Genomic DNA, 26,386 nt, shown 5'->3' with positions numbered 1-26,386 from the left:
GCTAGCCTGCTCCTCCTTTAGATCTATGTTAGTTGGTGTCTTAGATGTGGGGGAATAAATTGCACTGACCACTGTCAATCATAAGGGGTATACTAAGAGGGGCCTAATCAGGTGTCTTCTCATTGGTAGCAAGTTTACAAGAGATTCACTCAACATGAACACTCCGGAGAAAACTGGAGTTAGTTCCTCAAACCAAAAACACCCTAAAAACTGTAGTTGTTATAAACTCTACCCTTGTAGCAAACTCTTCCAAGAAAAGAGAAAACCTGGGAGTGTAAAGATGTTCAAAGTTTGGCTTCTCTCTTCCCTGCTGCCCAACACAGGAACACTGACTGCCTGATCCGTTGTCATACATTTTCCATAGTTTTACTGTGTCATCCTGATGAAGCCAGCACTGGTTATTTCCTGGCAAATGTTGCGTCTCCTCCCTGCTCAAACATTGGGCTCCCCCTTGCTGAGAGGTGGCACCTAGAAACAGCCCCATGGCCACAGTGTAGAGTGCTGGCCACCAAATTCTGTTGGCCAGGGTTTATGGAGAGCTTCCAGTTCTTCCTTGGAGGTCTGAACAGGATTTCCCTAGAGAAGGAGGGCTTCGCAGAATAAATGACAAAGATTGCCCGGGAGGGCCTGCCAGGTCACTGGGCTCCAGTTCCTCATTGTTCAGCCCACCGGCTTCCCAGGGCTCTTGTCCAAGTGAGCCAGAAACAGACACAAGAAGCCCCACAAAACTGCAAAATTATTCCATGCCTGCCCACACAAACACGGGGCACCAGTGATCATACATTCTGCATGATAAGAAAATGCCAAGAGACACTTTTAAGAACCCCCTTGAGGGAAGAATGCGTGGGACCTATGGCAGGACAAAGTTGAAAGTTGAGGTCTCTTCCCTTGGAGAAGTTTTTCAAGTACTTTGTGATGCAAAGTTCTAGTTTTAAATTCCTCAGTCTCTTTTTTCAAAACCTAATCTTTGTATTTTACAGAAGCAATAATGTTTGTCATAACCCAAAAATAGGAAAGAGAAATTTAGTAATCTTCCTGAAGTCTACCATCTACACACTGAAGAAATTTCCTACCAGTTTTGATTTTTGTAGACAAAGCATCCTTTTACTTCTGAGCCATAATCTTTCTCTTTTGTTGGCCAGTTTGCAAGGAGCGAGAGCCCATGACCTCACACAGATAATCAGCAATGTCAAGGAACAGGGACAGTCTTTTCCAATCACCACTGACAAGTTTCATTAAAATCAAAACATTTGTTTCAAATGTCTGGGGAAGTGAGACAAAATGTTTCTCGAACAAGTCTTGGAACCTACTGTCAGAATCTGAGAGTAAGATAAGAACCTTACATTTTATTTCCATTTGATTTTTGAAAGTCAGCAGGGGAAAACAGTATTTCAATGTTACACCTGCCCTTTTTTTTTTTTCTTAAAATACATTCTTCATGTCTGCCAGTAACATTGGCAAACTTGTTTTTAAAACTGTTGTACTTGTTTTTGTTAAACTAAGTGCTTGATTTTAAACTACTGCTGCCATCAGACTACATATGAAAATGTATAATGGCCAAGTCATTGTAACTACTTTTTATTTTTAAATGGAAGTATAAGATGCTTTCCAATTCAAGAAATTTCTTTTTAAACTATTTCCTCTTTTTTCATGTAGCATAAAAATTGTCCTGTTGGAATTGTAATTGCCAGTAGAGGATCAGTCACAAGTGAACCACTTCTCAGTTGCTAGTCTTTGCTCACATTAAAAACAACTTACAAATGTTTAGTTTTGTGCATGATTATTAAAATGTTTATGGAAGTTTTTCTTATTCATTATGATAAAGTATTGCAGAGTAAATTTTGTTTTGTAACAACAACAAGAACGTCTTTCAAGGGTCTTAAAAAAACCCAGTGTTCTCTTGCAGTGATAATTTATAATGAAAAGAGAAGTTGATGTTTCTCAAATGGGTCAAGATTCCTGTTTCAAGGGGCTGTGAGCAATTATTTTCTTACAAAAAGATTAAAAATGTATCAGGTCCCTAAATGCTAAGTTCTACTGTGCATTAAATGTTCACGGGAACTTTTAAAAACACACACACACATATTCCAGAACCTCTAAGGGCAAGGCCTGGGGATCTGTGTTTTACATGGTCCCCAGGAGACAACCTCAGGGACGGGAGAGCTCTCCTATTTACTGGGCTCTGCATCTGTCTCACATCAGTTTGCATTTAGCAGCATGAAGGGACAGTTCCCTCCACAACCACAAAATTCTTCCTCTCCCCTTCCCATCTAGAGACTGGGTCTGAGCAGAGCTTCTCAAAATCAAAGTGTGGTTCCCAGATAATAGCATCACTTGGGAAATTGTCAGAAATGCAAATACTAGAGTCCCATCCTGGGCCTACTATAAAAGAAAATTTGGGGAACAGGTGAACACAGTCCTCTGTAGGTTTTTTGGTTTGGGCGGGGTGGGGGGGGATGGACCCCAGGCCTTATGCATGTGAGATGCACCCTGAGCTCCACCCACAGCCCAGTCCTCTGTTTTGGTGAACCCTTCTGTTATTTCTGTTATGAAGCAGAATCTGTGAACCCCTGGATTAGAGAATTTCACAGTTTCAAGAAAGAAATAATGAAGACATAATTCTACATCAGGTAGAACCAAGTTTATTAATGACAGCCTTTATTACAATCACTCTCAAGTGTAAAAAATAAAGGGTGATTAATTAAAATTTAAAACTCACTTGGACTTGCTGTTTGGCCTTTCACTGGCTGTGCCAAAAGGGTGGGGATCTTGCCTGATTCTGAATCAACTGGTCAGATGGAGTTCACTGGAGAATGAGGTAATAAAAAAGACAAAAGTGCCAATTGGAGAGCTCAAGTCTTCTCCATGTTGGAAGGACGTTACAAAATGACAACCGTGGGATGGGCGAGAATGAAATAAGATACTCTTACATCCAGAATACGGACTGAACATCTCTACCTGTACAGAGACACAGACACACACATGCAGAGTCATACACACATCCAAATTGTGGAGACAAGATTTTAGAAGAATCTGTCCTTTCTCTAAGCAGACTGACACATTCATCAGCCACCACAATGCCACATGGGGCTCAAGTGGAAAACTGTGCTAAATTTCCATAAAGTATGTTAGCTGGCAGCCCATCTATGAGCTGACAAATGTGTCGCCACTGTAAAATAGGCTTGTGGTTTTCCCAGTGCTCCAACAGACCAAAGAGCAACATCCGGGGGACACCAGCTGGATTAAAATCTGGGGGGAGCAAAACTTGCCCTCCCATCTGAAGTGGAGGGCAGGGGCAGCAGCACCTGGAAGTGGTTTTCCTCTTTGTGTCAAAGAACACTTGCCCTCTTCAATGCACTCCCCCTCCAAAGTATTTTTGTGCTTTGTTACCATTTTGATGGTGAGGAAGCAAAAAGGACAGAGGAGCTCTGGCCACGCACTAACTTTTTAATCAAACTAAACTGCAAGGAGGAAGAAGGGGAAAAAAAATCATTAGAAGCTTTTTGATTGTGACAACACTGTTTTGGAATTGGGTTTAATTCCACTCAGAGAGAAAGAAGCAGAAAGGTGCAGAGGATGGGGCACCAAAATTGGCAATGGAAGAGATGGTGGAGTCCATGAGCTTTGTGATGGCACAGCCCGTCTCTTCCCAGCCGGGCTGGGACAACATGCCATGATCTCCCAACGCTGGGAACCTATGGCCTATTCTGAAATAAATGCCGACCAATATTTTAAAAGGTCAGTAGGAAAGATGGCAGAACAGGAGATGGATTTAGAATCACAGGTCATGCAGGTTAAGATTATACAAACAAAATTAATATTTGAGCCAAGTTAAAAAAATCACTTTAAAATTTAAGAGGGACTATATCATAGCCTTCACCTTTGGGAGACCAAGAAAAAAAAAAAGAACAATAACAAAACTCAAAACAAAACAACATAACCCAGAATATTCCAGAGTTTCCAAAGAATCCAACCACTAATTTGGTAGGGTGGGATGAGGGAGTGTTTAATTAACACTCATTAACCTCATTTTCTCCTTGGATGTCACTGATAAATAAAGCTCAGGCCTACTTAGAAAAAAGAGTGGTCCTGCTAAAATACAGCATTATGAAGTCTCCAAGGCTTGCTCGGTGCACATGGAATACACAACTTTCTTAAGAGATGCTCCAGGACGGACCACGAGTACCACCCACATTACCTGCTCAACACGATCACAAACCCTCAACCCAAAGGCAAGCTGTCTTCCTCTTCAGACGACAGTGGCAACAGTTCCCTGAAATGTACATGGAGGGATGCCAAAACACCACTGCCCTCCAGGTAAGGAAGGGGCTGAGTTTGAGCAAAGATGTACTTCATTAGGCCACGGAACACAAGGCAGTCTCTCCAAGGTGGGACGAAAAGCAAAACTCTCTCTCCCAGTCCTCCAGTGACTGAAGTGGAGGACAGGGCTGTGTTCTCCACCGATTCATGTACCTCTGGGTGCCCCACCCTGCCTTGATTTCCTTTTTGGTAAGCATCCATCCATCCATAAATTCATGGCTACAGTAGAGATTCACGACGCAATGACTTTTGTTCTGGCTATCTTATTAAAAAAAATTTTTTTTTCTGTCAGTGAGCAGCATTATCCAGTTTTACCCCCCCAAAAAAGAAACAAGTTCTTGGCAGCTCCATTAGGTGGGATTGCAGGATGCCTGTGTGTCGAGGTGCACACAGCTTGCATATCAGTTCGGCACGCGGAAGGGTGATGAAGGCTGGGTCAGTCCAGTGTCTTGCAGCAGCTGTTGCAGGGGCTCTACCAGCTAGCCCTGACAGCTTCAATATCACTAACCAAATTCTGGGCCAGGCATATCCCAAAAATCTGAGGGGGAAAAAAAAAAGCAAGTCAAACAGTGAAATTCTTAAATTCATTAAGGTTTTTCTTGGCCCTGTGTTAATTTTTTTGGTAATCTGATTGTTAAAAATTGAGATACAATTCATGTACTGTAAAATGCATCCATTTAATGATAATAATTCAGTAGGTTTTAGTATAGTCACTAAGTTATGCAACTGTCACCACCATCTAATTATAGAATGTTCTTATTACCCCTTGAATAAGCCTTCTTTGCCTAAGCAGTCATTCCTCTTCCTCCTCCCATATAGCCCTGGCTGTATTTCTATGTATTAATGAATTTCTATAGATTAGATATTCTGGACATCTTATAATATATGGTGTGTCTTTTTACATGTAGCAAAATATTCTCAAGTTTTATCCTCATGTATCAATAGTTCATTGTTTTGTTTTTGTTTTTTGGAGGGGGTGTGCTGTTTGGGGAGAAAGGTAATAAATTTATTTGAAGAAATGGTACAATGGGAGGGGAGGGGAAATAGTAGAGGATAGGAAAGATAGCAGAATACAACAGTCACTAGGCAATATGTAAAAACATGGATGTGTAACAGATGTGATGCTGCAATGTGTATACGGGGTAAAAATGGGAGTTCATAACCCACTTGAATCAAATGTATGAAATATGATATGTCAAGAGCTTTGTAATGTTTTGAACAACCAATTTAAAAAAGTAAAAAAAAAAAAACAAAAAAAAGAGAAATGGTACAAATTTTAAAAATTAAGGTTTTTTTTTTGGTACTGGGGATTGAACTCAGGGGCACTTTACCATTTAGCCATATCCCCAGCTCTTTTTATTTTTTACTTTGAGACAAAGCTTTGCTAAGTTACTAGGGTAGGCCTTGAATTTGTGATCCTCCTACCTGAGCCTTCTAAGTCACTGGGATTATAAGGGTGTGCCACCATTCCTGGCTTTAAGGGAATGTTTTGGTACAACTGACAGAGAAGGTAACTCCAACATGCTTGCATTACCTTTAACACCAGGGAAGTCACCCCCCATGGCCATGGGAAAGTCAGCCTAAGACTTATCACTTATCACTGTGTGCTGGTCAAAGAGGTCTTCTGCCATGACAGATTCAGGGGCTCCTATTCTGCAGAAGTTGATTACATGGTCACCCAGTTCTTTGAGGAATTTTGCCTGATCATTCAGGTAATGAGTCTCAATAAAGTTACACAGAGAGGGTCATTTTGTCAGTGGCCAGTTGCATGTGGCCTGCTCCCCTGTCAAGGTCTGGTTTCTTGATATCCTGCAGGAAGACAGAGCTACCTCATTAGTTCTGAAGTTTCATCAGTTTCCAAGCATGTTCCCTGTCCTTGTGAGACTGGTGAGATTTGGTAAAGTTCTTCAAAGTCACATCATCCTGGTCAAAGCAGTAGAACGATGGGCAGGCAGACAGGGGGAGGTAGAGCTCCAGTTTGACCTGGCTGAGAGGCAGAGGTGGGGACGGCAAAGATCCTGGGGTAGTCTGAGGGCATGGTGGAGAGGTGGAGAAGGGCTGGCTCTGGGGGCCAGTACAGGTGGTGGACAAATGACAGGTTATTTCCAAGTACTGTTGAAGCAGGAAATCACACTGACTCTTACAAAGAATTCTTGGCCAAGCATTCTGGTTGCTGAATGATATTCTATCATATGTCTATTCCACATTTTGTTTATCCACTCCTCAATTAATGAATATCCGAATTGTTCTTTTATTTGAAAATTATGAATAAAGCTGCTATGAACATTTATGCACAATTTTTTGGTGAATGTATTTTTCATTCCTTTTGGGTACATTCCTAGGACTGGAATTACTGGGCCATATGATACCTTTATTTTTAACTTTCTGAGAGCTGCCAAGTTGTTCTCCAAATAGGCTGCACCCTTTCATGCCTTCCAGCAGCATGTGAGAGTTCCAGTTTCTCCATATCCTCACCAACACTTATTATTGTCTTGTCTTTTTTTATTCTGCCATCCCGCTGAGTGTGAAATGGTATCTTATACCAGTTTTTATTTGCACTTTCTAAAGACTAATGACGTTGGCATCGTTTCCTGTGCATATCAGCCATTTTTTATCTTCTTAAATGTCTACTGAGATCCTTTGCTCATTTTAAAACTGGGTCTTTTTATTGTTGGACTGTAAACATTTTTTTCTATATTCTTGATACACTTTTTTTTAAGTCATAAAGTTGTTCTTATTTTTTATAAGTTTATTTTATTTGTTTGTTTTTTTATGTGGTGCTGAGGATTGAACCCAGTGCCTCACATATGCTAGGCAAGCGCTCCACCATTGAGCCACAACTCCAGCCCTTGAAAGACCTTTTTAAGACAATGATTTGAAAATATTTTCTCCAACTTTGTGGGTTAACTTTTTACTTTCTCAACAATACCATTTTCAGCACAGAAGTTTTTTAATTTTTATGGAGTTCATTTATTTTCATTTTCTTGGGTTGCTTGTTGCTGTCATATCTAAGGCAACATTGCTTAATCCAGAAATCACAAAGATTTGCATCTGTATTCTTCTAGAGTGTCACAGTTTAGCTCTTATTTGGCTCTCTTCTTATTTTCCTTTTCATTCTTTTCTTTTTCATTTCTTGGGTCTCTCTACGTTGCCCAAGTTGGTCTCAAACTTCTGTACTTGAACAATCCTCCTACCTCAGCCTCCTGAGTAGCTGAGACTGCAGGCATGCACCACCATGCCTGGATATATTTAGGTCTTTGATCTATTTTAAGTTAATATTTACATATTATATGAAATAACGGTCTAATTTCACTTTTTGGTACACAGATATCCAATATTCCCAGCACTACTTGTTGAAAAGAGGGTTTATGCCCACTGAATGGTTTTGTTCCCTTGTCAAAAATAAACTGACCATAGACATATGAGGTTATTTCTAGACTTCCAATTCTATTCCTCTGCTCTACAATGGCTAGCCTTATTTGAGTACACACTATCTTGATTGATGATGTAGCTTTGTAGTTGGTTTTGTATTGGTAAGTGTGAATTCTCCAAATTTGTTCTTTTTTTAGTTCATTTAGACAATTCTGTGTTCCTTATATTTCCATATGAATTTTGGGATCGGCTTTTTCATTATGGACATAAAGGCAATTGGAATTGTGATAAGGACTGCAAAGAAGTTGTAAGTCAATTTGAGGAGTAATGCCACTTGAAAATATGAAGTCTTGCAATCTGTGAACACAGGATGTCTTTCCATTTATTTTGGTCTTCTCTAATTTCTTTCAACCATGTGCCCTGTTTGTGAATCTCCAAAGAAAGTATCATGTCATAAAGAGTCCAGCTCTTGAGACCATTCAGGAGGAAAAGTGGGTGCTCCTTCCCTCACTGTCACTTTGGCAAGCTGGTCCAGACAGCAAAAAGGGACACAGCATCTCTGAAGCTCCCCAAAGCTCTAATCTCATCACTGAGATCTACTCTGACTATTCAAGTCTGCCCCAGCTATCGCAATGCAGTAAGCTCATGGAAACAACAGAACACTATCAGGCAACTAGTGATCTACTTAATTTCTCCATCTTGAAAATGAAAATATAAATAAATAAGACTTCCTACAGTATTTCAGGATCTAAAATCAGATCTTAAAAAAAAAATTCAAATGGAATAGTTTGGTCTGTTTGCAGCCCTCCAATGTGTTTTAATAACAATGACACTCAGGTGATTGTGCAAAGCTTCTGTCCTGGTGAGGGCTCTCCTGGGGCACCATTTCCCTGTGTTATCCATAAAGGACCTTGTCTTACCTGCAGCAATGCAATGCCTATGAAAATACCAGCCACGATGGTTAAATTGTCCTGCAGCCACTTCTCAAACTGGGGCACACAGCCTTTTGTGTAGATTACAATCTGCTGGTCAACTTCCTTCACAAGGGAAGAGGAGAGCAGAGTGTCATAGATACAGCACTGTGCATATGCAAAAGCGCCTCCAAATACCCTGCGTGCTAAGCGGCAAGATGAGATTCCACTTACTGGTTTTTGCCTGGCATCGTAGCCACACTGAGTATTGATGACATCTTCCTGGTAAAGAAAGAAAAAGAAAAGTGAAATTCACTCTTATTAAACAGAAAATCCATCTAGAAATGGGCAGAAGCCCCCCAGCAAGTGTCATTAATAAATGTGTACAGGGGTATACAGATGGTAGAACTATGTTAAACACTTTAGCTATGCTATCCCATGTCATCATGATAACAATTTTCAGAAATAGGTATGAAAATATGTCCTATTTTATACACGAGGAAAATGGAGGCTCGGGGAATCTCGAACAGGACAAATCCATTATGTAGGAAGCTCAAGACTCAAAGTGTTGCCGACCCTAAGGAGCTTAGAGGGTGCAGAGACTGGAGAAAGTAGATTAAAACAAAACCTGAAGGACACAGTAAGTACCTTAATTTTTTTTGGTGGGGAGGGAGGTCTCTTATATTTTTGTGTGTGTATATGGTGAAGGGTGCATGTTAAGCACAAACCCAGGACCTGTGTGTGCCAAGTACATACTCATACATTTTAATCTACAAACTTCTGTATTGTTTAGATGGTTTTTCAACAAGAATGCATTACTTCAATAATTAAAAACAAAACACAATCCTGACTACCTATCACACGGGCAGCCTGACATCTCCCAGGACCTGATCAGAAACTTGGGTTCCACTTTTTTGAGTTAGTTTATTCTTCCCCTCTGTGGAGTATTAGGAAGATTTTCTTAGCTTAGATCTCATAGAATAAAACAGTTTTACTGAAAATCTCTGTAGTTGAAAGGAGAAGCCTAGTGACTCCCGAGAATCTTCTGAATTCTTATAATGGACTATTAATATTAGACAGGACCTGGAGACAGGGAGCACACAATTCAGTGTCTGCTGGCCAGTGGCAAGGCCACCAGAGTGGGCACCTCAAGCCCAGAGATGGGCATTCTCTGCCCTAGGAGAGGGATAAACGAGCCAGCAGGAAACGAGCCATCAGGACCAGAGTTGGACAGTTGTTAGTAATTCTCAGGCTCCATCAGACCAAGAGACACAGCCCAGGCTGAACCCCGAGCTGGTGGAGAAGGCCTGCCCACCGCAACACCAAGACCACAGCCTCTCTTAAAGAGGCCCATGGCCTCTACCTTGCAGGTGAGCAACCTTGGAACTCATCTATGCTCTCCTGGCTCCACTCACTGGGGGCAAGGACAGGCCAGGGGGAGGACACCTGGGGCTGAAGGACTCAGAGAGACACTGGAGTCCAGAAGGCATGTAGCTAGGAGCATGCAGGGATGAGTGTGGGACAACCTCTCATTTCTAACACCCAATTCTGGCTTTTCACGTGCAAGAAGGAATTGCATTTTCAGTCATTCTGTTTACCAGGCTGAATCCTTTGACCTCAAGATATAATAAAACCTGTGGTATAAGGGAGTGGCTTATAAATAGGGTTTTTTAATGCTTTCTTTTTAAAAATAATATGCAAACAGCAATTATTGTAGTTATTATGACACCCAAGAGCCTGGGAGGCTATGGTCTTGCTAAGAAGTAATCTAGCCCCATGTGTCTCAAACTGTCCCTCTGCTCCTAATACCTTCCCTAGGAACTTGGCTGGGAAGAAGAGGGTTATGAGCCCCCAACTAATTAATGGAGAGCTCTTGTGTGAGCCCAACCTTCTCACAAAGAAGTAATAACAAGCGATATGGGCAGGCTGCTGCCGTCTGGTGCTTGGTTCCATCACTGGCAGAAGAGTGAACCTGAGAAAGTGACTGACACTCCATGTGCCTTGTTCTTCACCTGAAAAGGCAGGGTAATGGAGGCATCTGCTGGTAGAAATGTTCTGAACTTAAATGAGCCAATGCGCAATAACACCTTGGCCTGGGAACCAGCATAGACTTCTACATTAATGCCAGGGATGATTGCTCCTACCAGAAGATCCGAGCACTCTACCCCCTAACAGGAGTTCCAATGAGCCAAAGGCAGGTAAGAAGAGGTTTCATGACAAAATCGCTCTACCCATCCCTCACACCCTCGCTGTGGCGCACAGAGCAGGCCAACAGTTTGCTGGCAGTCACTCACCGCCGGGTCTTTAGTACAGCAGGAGAACGGCACGCCGCAGCGCTCTCGACTTGCATTGGAATCTGTGCAATTGAAGTAAATATTTAGGTTCCAATCATCAGCTCCAAAAGCCCCACAGCACTGCCACTAGAGCAAACAGGAGACAATTAGAACATCTTGACTTGGAGGCGATCAGGCGCCTACACTCACACCCGCCAGAATGACACCCAGCCTCTGCCAGCTCTAACCTTCTCTTCTGTCTCAGAATTAAGTTTTTCAGCCAAACAGAACCTAAATGGCCCCTGCAAAAGCTTCCAGAGTAATTAAGGCTGAAGGTTTACAAAGATGTGTTGGCATGTGATTTAAATGATCAATGAAACCCATGGTGTTGGGGGGATATGAGTGTTGTACAGCAAGAGCTCACTAAGAACAGGATCAGTTTGGCTTCGAAATCTTCTAGAAGGATCTGTAAGAATATTCTAGAAGGATCTTTAACAAGATGGCAGCATCTGAAGGAGGCAACTGGCCTGTAGGTGGGCTTAAAGTTTTTTTTGTTTTTTTTTTTAGAGAGAGTGAGAGAGAGAGAGAATTTTTAATATTTATTTTTTAGTTTTCGGCGGACATAACATCTTTGTTTGTATGTGGTGCTGAGGATCGAACCCGGGCCGCACGCATGCCAGGCGAGCGCACTACCGCTTGAGCCACATCCCCAGCCCCGGGCTTAAAGTTTTGATCTCCATATTTTAATGGTTTTTACTGACATACAGTAAACTGCACATTTTATAATAATATACCAACTATATAATTTGGTAAGTGTGACATAGCCTTGTGAAACTATCACCATAATCAAAATAGTGAACATCAGACTGGGGACATAACTCAGTGGCAGAGCACTTTTCTAGCATGCCCAAGGCCCTATAAGCCCAGAAAAAAAATGTTAGTGAACATATTCATATCCTAAAAGTCATACAGGGTTGCTTTCATTACATTTGTTTCTGTTCTGAATTTTAAAAAGCAAGCACATACATTTACATTTTCAACTTTAAAAAGTTTAAAAATTAAAATATTATATTTTAATTTTATAATTAAAATATAATATACTGAGTGGGTCTTAAGTGGAGCCATATTTAAGGGCTATTCCATAAGACCCCTACTAACCCTCTATGCTAGACTATCTCTACTTCTTTGAATTAAATTAATACAAAGTTTTGACCACTGTAAGGCTTTAAGGACCAACAGCTACTTCAAAATACGAAACTACATGATATAAAGATAAAATCACATGAAACAATAGTATTTCCGAACAAAGCAGACAGCACTTCAGGACACTGTGTGCACGCATGTTCTTCAAGCTCAGCTGGGCCTCCAAGGGCTTGGGCTGTGCATCTCAAGGTCTGTCCCAAAGTTCCATCAGGTTTGTCATGCAAACTAGTCATGAAAAGTACTGGGGGAGTGTGAGCTCACATCCACTCTGACCTAACAGAACATCAAGTCTGCCGAGGAGATGAAATGGGGCTCGGTTACACACCCCACCTACAGCTTGCTCTGGACAACTGCTGCTGCGCCATTCAAAATACACAGCTCAGAGCCGAGGGCTGATGCCTAGTGAGGAAGGGTGGTTTCTCTCACAACCAGTGCCCGTGCAGTCGTGTCCTATCTTTATCCACAATGACCCTGGCTTGTTCTGGAAAATGGTCCAACCTGCATCAGACCATTGGCCCACTGGGCTTCTGTCTGCCCTCCAGTCCTGCCATATTCATTAATGCCAGGGACACCGCTGTCTGGGTCCACTTAGCTTACCCAATCTTTCACTGCAGGCATATAAAGACCTGCTAATCTGTAGGATAAAAACACCTCAGGCTGAATATAAAACCATGTATATCTCATTAGTATCATAATGGCACTGTGAGTTAGATAGTAGCTATTAATATTTATATTTTTTTCTATTAAAGGAAATAGGGCAAGATTTTGTTAGTCCAGGTCCCTGAGACCTTGTGTTTCTGGACCCCTCTTTTACACCATTTTGAGTGTAAAGAGGCAGTTGCTTCTTTACTTGCATTGAGTTAGCTGTCACACAGTCAAGTTCACACACCTGAGGGATGGGCGGGACTCTTGTGCACAGATTCCCCACTGGCTGGAAGGCTAGGGAGCAGGAGAACTCCTAGGGTTAGGAGCTTCTAAATTTTTAGTTTTAACTGCTGCACATGCAATAATAATATATGAATAGGCATATTTTAGGAACTTTGCTGACAAATATTCTATGAAGTACATCATGACAAATTGGGAAGTAGGGAGGGTTACCAAAAAGGGGGTTAATAAAAAAGAATGAATCCATATTTAATAACCAAATAAAACTTTAGACCCATAGGAGAACAATGTTCTTCAAAGGCTGATAGGGAAGGACCACTATGATTATAACCTTTTTGCTCAAGTTTTCTTCTTTGTTCCTCTAACTGAAATTGACACAAGTGAAAATAGAACATTTCCATTTTAGACTCAAATCCTATAAGTCACAGAGTGAAAAAATAATATACAAGCGGACAAAGAAAAAAATATGCAGAAAAGTCAGAGACGTTTCTATCTGGCAGAGATAGAGAAACTAGAAGAGTATTGTGGGGTCATCCTTTTGAGAAGACTTTCAACTTTAAAATAAACCAAATTTGAACTTACATATTCCTGGGTGAAGTCTATAAGGTTTTGCAAATCAATGTCATCCCTGTACGCTCTGATGTTGTTGTTTATAAAGAAATACAGCTGGTCTTTGATCCAGTCTTTGAAAACAAATGCCAAAACCCCAGCAGTGAGCTCCAGGAAGAAAATAATTCCCAGGAACACAGAAAACTAGACAAAAGACACATACACAGAACACAGTTAAAAGGGCTGTTTTGATCTGATGTAGTTACACAGTTACTCTCTCAAAAGGTTTGTAATTACAGTTGATTGTTACACATCTCCAAACCACATAATCTTCAGTTTCTTAAGATTTAGTAATAGAATATTACACTCCAAGAAAGAATTTTTAAAAATTAAAAATCAATTCATCATCACATTTTAGAAGCTCTGGAGTTCCACTTGATAATTAACCAACAAAGCCCATAAGCAAACATGAGTCACAGGAATTTCTCATTAGACCCACATTAATGCCTAATGAATTTCTCGTGATTAATGTACTGCCAGACATCTGAACAATGACCCGCCTCTACCTCTAGTAAGCTTTTTTCTAACTTGAAAGATAGATTATCCCAATATTTTACAATCATCTGTCATTCGTACTGTGGCCTTGATTCTTTATGCAATATATCCTTTTTATGGATTCGGACACAGTTTTGATTCCTCTTTGCACCTGCTGTACAGCATGAAATAACAGATTGGTTCATCTTGGACAAAGAAGTCAAAGAGGAAGTGGGGGGAGTTGTGAATGTGACATGAAAATAATTTCCAATTGTAAAAACAGAATGAGCCCCTGGGTTAAGGGCTTTCTGGAGAATGCTAGCTGTACTTGGCTTCCTCTGGGAAGCACCAAGCTCAGGAAACGTTTTAAATAACATCAAAATGCAGCCAAAGGGAGACTTGTGGCTCATGTAGATAAGAAGAGTTTAGGGCTAGAGACCATAAAGCAATGTGGTGATTGCTCTTAACTCTGGAGAAATCTCCCTTCCTTCTAGAATCCTCAGAAGAGCCTTGTCTTAGTCATTTACTGACTCTTGTTCACGCCCACCGTTCTTTCCACCTCAATCACTCCCACATCCTTACCCTTCTCAATTTTTTTTTAACTAAAATAGATGATGGGAAATGGGGCACATTATAGACAAACTCTTGGGTGAGAACAGCAGAGGGTGACATTGGGACCACACCTGCTGGCAGAGGTCCTGAAGGCTGCAGAACAGTGGGTAGCTAAGGAGGCACTGGGGACTCAGTGGTCTGTGGTTTCTATCTTCAACAAGCAGACACCAAGCTGCCAGCCAAGAGAGAATGTGTAGAGGGAGGGGTTCAAAAACATTTATTCACTCAGCAAACGTCAACTGAATGACCCACAACGCCCCTGTGGTAAGTCAGGATCTGCAGAAGCAAGGATGAGTAAGACCATAAACCTTTCTTCGAAGACATTACAGTCTTAAGTGATCTGGGGGTAGAGAATGGGGTGGGAAAGGGCACTGGGAAGGAGTCATTTCACATCACTAAAGCTGAGTGCTTATCTAGGGTGCCAGGTGTGGCTCTGTGAGGAAGGATGTGGCCGGAGGGCTAGAAGGAAGAAATCAAGTATCTGCCAAAATCTAGGACCCCAAGGTTTAGACCCCAATTCTAGACCCGTCAACTCAGTTCTTCAGGTTCCCAGGGAATTCCTGGTTATTGTTCCTTGATGAGTTCACTGGAAATAAAATTTAAACAGTTCTTAATTATCATCAATGATACCAATAATTTCAAATGAAGCTTCCCTTAATTTGGAAAAAAGAAAAAAATTCATACCACTTTGCTCAGTGCCTACCTCCTTTAATACAGTACCCCTTCCTTAACTGAGTACCACCTCAAACATGTAAATGCGATAGTTCCTATGCTACAGAGATGATAAAATCGTAACTAGCATGCCTGTTGTGCACACACCCAAAACAGCAAGACAGAAGTCATGCAAAAATTTTAATGAGATTTTTAGTTCTCATCTCTGTAAAGGTTAGGGAAGCTCATTTTCCAGTTCCCCTGATACATTTTCTCAGATTACATAATATACATATCAAATATCAAATCCAAGTTTAATTGATTTCAAATATTTGGAAACCTACATGCCCCAGGCTTTGTGAGCTAACTTCTCCTATTTCCAGAAGGGCAGAAACGAACTCACAGGCTTCATCCTAGGGCCTCAGTCAACCAGGAAGCTCCACATCTACTTCACAATCCTTTCACTGTAGGATTTTCCCTCAGCAACAGTCCTGGTCTTAGACATCTAAGTCTGTGTAAAGGCATGCTGACATTTATTTCCTACTTATCTCGTAGCTCCTTCCTGGCAAACATTCTCAGCCAATTTTCATAGTTTGGACTAAAGAGAGAGGCCCTTAAAAATATTCTCCAAGAATTAAAAAAAAAAAAAGCCAAAAAATAAAACAATATTTTTTATTTTCTTCACGGGGTTTTATAAACTGACTACTATTTTTAATGAAACTATATTTAAGTAAATCACATTAATGGAGATCTTATATTTGGGGACATAGAGGCTTAAATGGATAAAACAGTGACAACTGGTAAGAATGATAGGGCCTAAACAGACTATGGAAAGGTTGAGCAAGCTCAGCATTCAGAGTGCCTTGTGCCCAGAAGGCTGGTGGACTGGCAGGTCAGGGTCGGGGCAAACCTCTCCTGGAGGCTCCACAGGTCTGGCAAGGCAAGAATGAACCCTATGTGTGTGCAAAGTTTGAATCTGTAAGATAAAGCAGTTAGAGTCTTGGGAAACTAGCTACTCCTACTATAGCCCCATATATAGAGAACCAGCTGCTCATTAAACTGTACCTACAACCAAGTACTTCTGGGTTTTCTGATAGCATAAATCACACGAACTTTCAGGATAACAGCCTCCTTCTCACAGTCAGAGCTGTCTAAATTCAAAATGGATCGGGCTGGGTGGGGTGCAGTAAATGTCTTCTTAGTCATGTTGGAGAAAAGTTGTCAGAAATGTTGGGGAAGAGAACCACAGGCCACACGGCTGTTGGGACGGGTTCTAGGATAAGCTCGAGTTTTAAATGAAAATGATCCTTCATGATGTCATGTCAACAAAAATTGGAAAGGATTTTAGTTATGCAAACATGGTTCTCTGAAGTTGGGCATGGTGGTGCATGCTTATAATCCCAGCTATTCGGGAAGTTGAGGCAAAGGGGATGGTGAGTTCAAGGCCAGCCTTAGCACCTTAGCAAAGCTTAAGATAAAAAAAAAAAAAAAAGGGCTGGGGATGTAACTTAGTGGTTAAGCACCCCTAGATTCAGTCCCCAGTACCAAAAAAAAAAAAAGGTTCTCTGGTAATCCCTACCATCTTCCCCTACCATAAAAAGGATCATCATTTAATCACTTCCCTGTTCCTGGAGAGGGGAATAGATGCTTTGTATACAGGACCCACCAGAATGCCAAGTTCCACATCCACAGGCACACTGGCTACATCTACCAATTCTATTTCAGATACAAATATACAGCATATGCCATTTGTACTTCTTTAGATACAATCTCCAAAGAGAAGGCTTCACTTTTCATTCTTTACTTTTCCTTTTAATCCTGGTAAAAGCTCTCCTCTGCAAATATTCATGCTAATAGCAATCACACAAACACTCTGTAAAGGAACTAAAAATTATGCTGGTCATACCAAGGAGAACTTTGTACTGGCCAAGCACAAACAAGATCTACCTTTTACTGTTTCTCTATGTTTACTAAAACCAGATTTAACCTGACAGGCTACTGTCACTGGGTTTAAGCCTGGTTCCTACAGCCCAATATCTATACAGCTTTCTATTTACCGTTTGCATAAAAATGGAGGAAATCACTTAAAAGAAGAAATATATATCTCACCTTTGTCCTAAATCTACTTTAGGGATTAGACTACATTTGTGATACACATGTATAAAATCTCTAAGGATAGCAGGGTGTGATGGTGCACACCTGTAATCCCAGCAGCTTGGGAGGCTGAGGCAGGAAGATTTCGAGTTCAAAGCCAGCCTCAGCAATGGTGAGGTGCTAAGCAACTCAGTGAGACCCTGTCTCTAAATAAAATACAAAAAAAGGGTTGGAGATGTGGCTCAGTGGTTGAGTGCCCTGAGTTCAATCCCTGTTAGCCCCCTCCCCCCAAAAAAATTCTTTAAGGATAGCATGGTGGATGAAATTTACATTATTCAGGAGGGATGACCAGAGTAGGGATTGAGGTTTCTTACAGGCTAGAAACCACTCCTGAAAGAAAAACAGCACCTGGGCCATGTTTTTTATCACTGTCTTTGGTACAGCTCACCATCTTGCCTGAAACCAGGGTGATCTCTTGATATAAGAGAGTTTGGCTTTGAAATCTGCAAGCAGAAAGTGTGATACTTACAAATTTGAGAAGGAAAGTGTTTTCCCTTAGTGCTCCTATGCACCCTGCAAATCCCAAAATGAACATCACTCCTCCGACCACAAGGAAGAGCCACACTGGGTCAAAGCCACCAAGATCGGTGATGGACGAGATGTTGGACAGAACTCCCTGGGGTGGAAAAGAACACAAAAGGTACCAGGATGTGAGGCTAGCTTGTTCACATGTGAGGGTTACAGCACTTGTCCCCACCCTCACCCTCCAGAGCAACCCTTCAGAGGTCATCTGAATTCTCAGGCATGGTTAGTATTCCAGAGACACTGCCAAGAAAGCAAAGAAGGGTGCATAGGGAAGGGGTAAAGGGAAAGGGGAAGGGATGGAGGGAGGAGAAAAGCAGAAAAAAGAAGAGGAAAAGAATCTGCTTTTTTTTTGAGATCCAAATTTACTTATGTTTTTGGCAAAAAAAAAAAAAAACTTAAAACAAGAAACCAAAATGACTGTCATCAGAGTCTATAAGGAGAAAACATATTACTGTGGCTTCTGTGTCCCCAGATAAAAGTGTTAACGAGTCCCAAAAACAGTGTAAGAAAAACACATTTTCTGATACCCTAAAAGGAAGGGGGGTCATCTTAAAGTCCCCTGGGACTGGAGATGTTAGACAATGGCCTACGTCAAAGCCCCTGGCATTTCTCAGGAAACAGGGTGAGAGCTAGAAGCTAAAAATGAACACAGCATCCAGTTCTGACCACAAGCTCCTACAAGTTTCTCAGGGAAAAACTGCATGTCAGGATCCACCCTGAGCTTCATGGAGACCCTTCAGGCTCAGAGCCCCAGAGCGCTCTTATGTGGTTTGTGCTGATGGATGTTCTGTTTGGTAGTTAAAAGAAGGTATTAATACCTTCTTTTAAGAGCTGGGATTAAAAAAATATATATCAAAGACTCCATCACTTTCAACCCTTTGATTCGCCTATCCCAAGACTAACCCAGAGTGGTTTTATTTCTCCACAAACAACGTCACTTCTTTCTGAAATCCTCTCTCTTGAGTACAAGACCACATCAAATACCACTCAGAACCTATGTTAGAAATTATGAGATTTTTTTTCTCCAAAATGTAATGTCATACTTACTGTTCATTCATATAAAAGACCAGAGACTACTGTTTTGAAACTTTGAGTCTTAAACATTCAACATCACCAATACTTTATTTTCTTATTGTTTTGAACTCCAAAATCAAAATACCTCCAGAGTATTAGGGCTATAGTTTGCTGTGTGGTTTGCTGTAAAGTCCTAATATTAAATATATTTGTTTTCAAAGCACTTATAACAACCTAGAACAGGAAGAATTCATCTGTTTTTATATGAGAAGAAAATGGAACCCAGAGCAGTTTGGGAATGGGCTTAAATCATACAATGATTTTGGGGAATCAGACCAGACTATCTCAGTACTGGTTCCCTATCATGTTGGTTGTAGTCATGTATTCAATTCCCAATATGTTCTAATCAACACCTGAGTTCAGGAGTTTTAAGTTTCAAACCTTTTTAAGTTTGCAGAAACATGTGGAGAAGAGGACTTGTTAGGTTTTTCTTTTTAGAGTGGTGTCAATCTAAGAACCCCAATAGTATATTAGTAACAGAAAATATGAGGAATAGCCAGAAGACTCTTAAAAAGTAAGGCTTAACCGAAGCAGAAAAGGTCAGGGGTTTAAGTGAAGTCTCAGACAAGGGCTGGGAGATCAGAGAAGCTTTGGGAATAAAGGGTATATCCACCACCTTCAGCAGTAAGAGGCAGCCACACCTTTCTCCAGAACACAACTTGTTTCTTAGGTTTCCAAGGTCTGAACTAGAATAGTCAGTCCAGGAGGAGAATGGGTGAAAGAAAACACAGAAATACTGAAAACAATTCTCCACCTATACAAATGATGCCAAGAAAAAACTTGCCAGAAAAGTCGGACAAGATCCAGGAACCAGTGTTAAGGGTCCAGAGTGGGAAGGAAACCAATCTCTCCTCCTTACACAGGTGTTAAAAGGCTGAATGTTCTGCACCTGTTCCGCCATGGGAAGAAAGGGCTTTGTGGGTACATACTATTCTTAAAATATAAAAAGATAAAACTTCATTATGGGAGAAGACTTAGACTTTATTAATTTGGCACCTGAAAGAGGAGGTAGCAGAGATGGAAATGACAAAGGCATTGGTTCCATCTTAAGGAAGCATTTCAAAAACCATCGGGACTCTAGCAATGAAGAGAGAAGGTTGCCCTTAGGGTTACAGGTTTCCCTCCATGGGCAGCTGAGGCTGGGGACCTCTCAACTGTGTTCTAGGAAGGATTCGTAAAGTGGACAGGAAGTTGGGACTTAATGACCTTTAGGCTCCTTCCAACTTAAGACTGTGCTATGATTTCATCCATTTTTAATGGGCTTTTTGTGACTCACACTCAAGTCTAAGTAAAGATCAGATTGTTCCCAAACACTCTTCCATGATTCTGGGTTGTACACAAAGAGCTCTGTGGATAACAGAGATAATTATCAGGGTGGTTTTGCAAAGCAAGCAAACAAACATCCATGTGCCTAAAATATCAAGAAAAAATTCCTCCCCAAAAGGCAGAAAATTATGATCCCAACGATCAGTAGATTCCTAGATCATTTGTCCTCTGGGGGTTTAATTTGGAGGATGAGAATTTGGCTTCTCAGACAAACTCATTTTAATACTTACTCTCTCTAGCCTGCAGGGGCAATTTTAATTGAGAGGCCTTCAACTGTTTCCATGGAAACGACAATCATTTGGGGGCCTAGCTGGACTGCGGATTCTACTCATTTAATTCTAAATTCCAGCAAAAGATGGGGCTGGAGACAGATACTATGAAGAGCTTGGGGAACTATAATTCTGAGAAGCATAAGATAGACTACCAAGAACTTTATTTTTATTGGATTCAGGATATACCCAGGTAGATATCAGTTGTAAACTAATTAAAATCTCTTTTTTTGATGGAAAGAAGATATCTTTTATTTGTTTAAAACATTTTAATTGACAAGCAAAATTATATGTACTTACCCTGCAAAATGTTTTAAAGTATGTATGTGCACACACACACGTGCGCGCGCGCGCACACACACACACAGTAGAATGACTAAATCTAGCTAACATGCATTTCCTCACAGTTATCGTTTTTGTGGTAAGAATCCATTACATCCACTCTCAGCATTTTGCAAGAATTCAGTATATAATTAACTCAAGTCTTGAAGCACATAGTGTCGAAATTGATGCCCAATGACAGTTTTCTCTCCCTTGGAATTGGGCTTACTACCTAAATGAAGAGGGAGAGAAGACCAGCTCTTTCATCTGTGCAAAGTGTCCAAATGCTCACTGCGGAGCAGCAGATTACACAGAGATTCAGGTGAGTGGAACATCATCTAACAGCAAGGACTCTGGATTACAAAAATGATGGGGAGAAGACAGGTCCGCCTTCCGTGTCTTCAAGAGGGGTCTCTCAATGTACACTGTAATTTTGTTAAGCTCAATTTGACAAATGAGAGAGAAGTGCTCGTACATGCTTGTGGAAGAATAATTATAATTAAAGCTTGTAGTTGACAAGAAGCTGGAAGAAAAAAAATCTAAGATTACAGTTGAGTCTGCCAAGTGATTTAAAATAGGCAGTCGGATTTGTGGTAAATCCTCAGGAATGTGCAAGAACAACACCGGCAGACACCTAGTCTTGGGGAAACCTGCAAGCACCTCCTCCTCCTCCTCCTGGAAGGATGTCTTCCCCCTCAATCCACTCCATAGCCCCCTCGGAGATGTCCTTCCTCACATGAGCCCACTGCCCCCATGAGAGCTGAGAAGCCTTGAGTCCCCTTATTGGGATGCCAGGATTTAAAAGAGGCATCTCTCTCCAGCGGCTGAAACTTTAAAATGCCAAACTCTGGAGCCATGTGCAGAATGTCATGTTTTTTTTTTTTTACCACTTGGAGGAAAGTTAGCCTACAGTGAGAAACAGAAAGCCAGAGTTTAGGAAGAAACAAAGAAAGAGTAGGAAGGGAAAATTCCTGAAGGCAGAATAAATCCCAGGGCCTAGAGGTTAGAGGCCTGTCCTAGAGTCCTGAGTGTCACTCTGGGAATCCTCAGAAGACACCCCTTGATTGCTTAAGAGGGTTCTATGTGGGTCTTCCGTTTGCATCTGAGTTCTGCCCAACACAATAGCTTTGAACAAACCATGCTTCAGCAAATGTTCATGTGTGGGGCAGGGAAACATCAGGGAGTAGCACACACACACAAAGGCCCTAACCAGAGACCACACTTTATGCGAGGGAAGAGAAGTGCTCTGGGGGCCAGGAGCACACAATGGTAGAAGGAAGTGCTGGATTTAGAATGGTCAATTTACCCAGCTGGCTGATATTTCAAGTCAACATAGCAACTAAACCAGCATTAACAGTCTTTGTTCATGTTAACTCCCTCTCAGTCCAGCATCATCAATGAAATTAGCAGTTCTGGATGGAAGCTTCAGGTACTTTGTTACTGACATAATATGTACTTCCTTTAACTATTTGTTTTCATTGACACAGAAGTGGGATTCTGAACAGGAACAGCAGAGACAGTATAAGAGCCAGAGATCAAGATTGCAGATTACAAGAAAAATATGTTCAAAAGGAGTATAGATTCGTAATATAGGAGGAATTCTTAAACATATACTAAAGATATTAATAAGGAATGAAAGAAATGAACATATACATAAGCACTCTTGATATTCTAACGGTATGTTTGAATATCACTGCTCTTAGTTCCCTTGGTCTTCTCTCCCATCCGTAGCCTACAGCTGTTGGTACATCAGGCAGCACAGGTAAAAACAAATTGACCAGAACCTATGGCACTGCTATAAAGAAGAAATGAACAACAGTCAGTTTAAAAGTTGAAAGAAACAAATATATTCAACATCTTGGCCATTCCACAAATTGGCTTTATCAACCTACAGCCCTAAAGAAATGGTGCTCCAGTGAAAACAGGAGATTCCCACTATCCATGAGGTATTCAACAGTATCCCTCAGCAGAGACCAATATGTGTCTAAACAGAAATAAGACATATTAATGGAACATGGCTGAGGCACTCATCATTATAACAGAAGTAAAGCAGCCAGCAAACAAAAAGGTATCCGTGTGTGTCCATTATGGAACAAGGGAGACTGATATTCCATTCATTTAGACAGGCTGCTTCAGAGTGGGACAAAGAGCATTCCAGAGTCTTCAACCTGCACAAATCATCCTGTACAGCACTCCAGCTCATAGGGCTCATTTGCAGTTTCCTCCAGGATTCTAAATGTAGCAAGTAGGGTAGCTCAGACAAGGTTAAGGGTGGTGCAGACCAACAGGACACTACAATAGTGACTACACTGTCTTTTTTCAAGTTTACATTTAAAAATGAAAACACAAAGACATAAAAACTGCATGTACTTATGGGGTAGCATGCCATGTTTTGATATGTCATATATAAACTGTATAATGTTAAATCAAGGTAAACATCTACTCAAACATTTCTTTGTGGTGTCCACACTCAAAATCTTCTTTTTGAAATATGCAGTGCATTATCATTACCTATAGTCACCTTGCTGTGCAAAAGCACATCAAAGCTGCTTATTCCTATCTAACTATAACTGGATGCCCAACCTTTCATCATCCCACTTTCACCCCTACTCTCCCTGGCCCCCAGATACCACACTTTACTCTCTGCTTCTGTGAGTTTGCTTTTTTTAGATTCCACATATAAGTGAGAGCATGTAGAATTTGTTTTTCTGTGCCTGGCTTATTTTGCAGCATAATGTCGTATAAATGATGGAATTTTTTGAAAGGCTGAACAGTATTCTTTATGTATACATACCACATTTTCTTTACCCAATCATCCAGTGATGGGTGCTTAGGTTGGTTTCCTTTCTTGGCTATTTTGAACAGCCATTTCAATGAATCCGGGACTGTGGAACTCTCTTCAGTATACTGACTTCATTTCCTTTGGGTATATACCCAGAAGTGGGATAGCTGGATTACATGGTAGCTCTCTTTTTAGTTTTTTGAAGAACCTCATGATGCCAGGGGGCTGTTCTCCATAATGGCTGTACTAATTTTTACATTTCCACCAACACTGTGCAAGGGTCCCCTTTACTCCACATCCAGGCAGGCACTTTTTATCTGACTACCTTACTTTGAATCCCCATTCCTCCTCTTAGTATCTATGTGATCTTGGGCAAATTGCCTCATCTGCCTAAGTCTCATTTTCCACATATGTGAAATGGTACCCTATATCATAAGATTATTATAAGGATGAAGGAAATACTCCAAGCAAATCCAAACATCAAGTTCTTAGCACATGGTAAGAACTCAATAAAAGTTTAATCACCCTTTATCACTATTATATTAGAACAGGAGGAAGTCATAGGGTACTACAGAGGCATCTAAGAGAAATTTTAATCCAACTGTGTTGAAGAGTCTATTTTGATGTGAGCACTTGTTCTCTCTGAGCCCCTTCTAAGGAAAGGCTCAGCTATATCTGATGATCATTCCTAATGGAGGTGACAGTGACTGGGGAATGCTCATGAGATTTTTGGGAGAGGAACTGGGAATAATCTAAGACATGCAGAGAAGGGCAGGAGGGGGAAGCCATGAGTGAGCAAAATCCAGGAGCAGGCAGAAGCCACAAGACAGTGGAAGCTAAGAGCACATAGACGTGGTGATGCAGGGAAGAAAGAGAAGTCAGTGTCTGCAGTAAGCAGGTGGGTACAATCAACAGGCGGGTACTGTGGTAGTGCATAGAACCAGGAGCAAGGACACCTCTGCTGCCAGGGGGCTGGCTGGACATACTAGGTGTTGGAGTCACTACTCTTGAATGACCTTCAGCTGCTGAACCACATCCTGTGCCCTGTGAGATCTGGCTGTCCCATGGTTTGATGAACATAGTATGCCTTAGAAAGAATGTGGAAAATCATCCAACCTCCCCATTTATGTCCATCTCCTCATCAGTACTTTAATCATTCAGCCAGGAATTTAAGCAGCTTCTCCCTATGGTTCTGCAATAAAGGAATATGTTCTGAGTAACGATTTCTTCTTGACAGAGGTTTCTAGGCATGGGCATAAATGGAAAAGGCAAACAAAGCTCCAGAGGGTTCCAAACCAATAAACTTCAGGAGTGTCTGTGTGGTTTGGTTTTTTTTTTTTTTTTTTCACCACCAGCACAGAGCAGCCTCTGTGTGCCACCTGGCAAGTTTCAGCTTCTTCTCTGTCAACCCACACAGAAAAGAAATACAAAAATAGCACTAATACACCCCGAGGTCTGGGACTCTTCTGCTTTTGCGTATACAAGCACATTCCTTTCAACTGCTGGATGAGAAACAGAGAGGCAGGCATATGAAATGTATATGCAAAGTCAGGCCAGATGGACCCCTTGGAGATTTATGAGACAGGGTCCTGATTCACATAGCCCTCCATAAATCAGGCCCTCCTGGGGTGGCACTGACAACACTTTTCCCAGAGTAAGAGGGAGATAAGCATTTTCTTCTTAAGAAAGGGAGACTAGGTCTGGCATTTCAAAGAAAATGCAGTGACTCAGGGGTGGTCTTGGAGAACTGGAATTGTGGTTTCAAACAATGTCCACACAAAGACCAAGTAGGGGCCAGAGGACCAGAGAGAAGCCTTCCCCTACAGAAATTTATCGAAGACCCTCAAAGAAAGTTACTTGGCGAAGCCACTCTGCAAAACCCCAAACCTTCACCTATCTAAGAAACTGATGCAGAGGCCACAGGAAGGACTAGGATGAGAAGAAAGTTAGTTAGACCTGAAGAGTCCCAGACATAAGGGAACAAGAGCAGCTTGGCTCATGGCCTGACAAAGAGGCAAGTCTTCAGGAAGACTGGCATCTTCAAAGGCATGTGGTTCCTTCTCAGTTAATCTTATCAAGGAAGGTGATTGTGGTGATTGCTGAATGTGGTGACGCATGCTTGTAATCCCAGCTTCTTGGGAGGCTGAGGAGGGAGGAGTGTAAGTTGGAGCCACAAAGAACCTATCTCAAAAAAAAAAAAAAAAAAATTCTTTTTTTAAATAAAAAAGGTAAGAAAAAGAAAAACAAAAAGGTTATCAGTGAGACTCAGTAATCTTTTCTTGCAGATAAGAATGGTCATGACCTGCCTTTCAGAAGGAATGATGATAATCTTTTTAGGTGATCTACATAAAATCCCACAACCAAGTAGCTGCTCCGGAGGCAGCTGCACCAAGTCCCATCAGCTGGTTGTCCACAGGCAGGGAAACCTCTCTCCCAGCATGCACTGGTGTGACTACTGTACAAACATGGGAATAGTCACATGCCAAAGTGCCACCTTTCAGAAGTTCTGCATGGTTTTCTAGCCATTCCTCAGAATGTTCATGTGCACATTCTGAAAAGGGAAGATGTACCTAGGAACATTCCACGCTAGCATAAAGTTTAAACTGAATAATAATAGAGACTGCT

The 26,386-nt window shown here is 41.3% G+C and overlaps 1 protein-coding gene across 1 annotated transcript in view; it reads right to left on the bottom strand.

Annotated features, from left to right (window-relative positions):
• Positions 1-2,619: 2,619 nt before the first annotated feature.
• The window catches only part of Tspan5 (tetraspanin 5), a 164,208-nt gene continuing 140,441 nt past the window's right edge, over positions 2,620-26,386 (bottom strand). Inside the window, exons 3-8 of the mRNA XM_027926686.2 lie at positions 17,934-18,080; positions 13,547-13,717; positions 10,898-11,023; positions 8,838-8,885; positions 8,613-8,729; positions 2,620-4,858 (exon numbers count right to left, since the gene is read on the bottom strand). Of these exons, the coding sequence (XP_027782487.1) occupies positions 4,793-4,858; positions 8,613-8,729; positions 8,838-8,885; positions 10,898-11,023; positions 13,547-13,717; positions 17,934-18,080 (675 nt within the window). The 3' untranslated portion in view covers positions 2,620-4,792. The remainder of the gene's footprint in view (positions 4,859-8,612; positions 8,730-8,837; positions 8,886-10,897; positions 11,024-13,546; positions 13,718-17,933; positions 18,081-26,386) is intronic.

The sequence above is a fragment of the Marmota flaviventris genome, chromosome 7 (genome assembly GCF_047511675.1).
Source record: "Marmota flaviventris isolate mMarFla1 chromosome 7, mMarFla1.hap1, whole genome shotgun sequence".
NCBI lineage: Eukaryota > Metazoa > Chordata > Mammalia > Rodentia > Sciuridae > Marmota > Marmota flaviventris.
The sequence above is the reverse complement of the archived record's forward strand: the minus strand, read 5'-3'. Positions and strand labels throughout refer to the sequence as shown.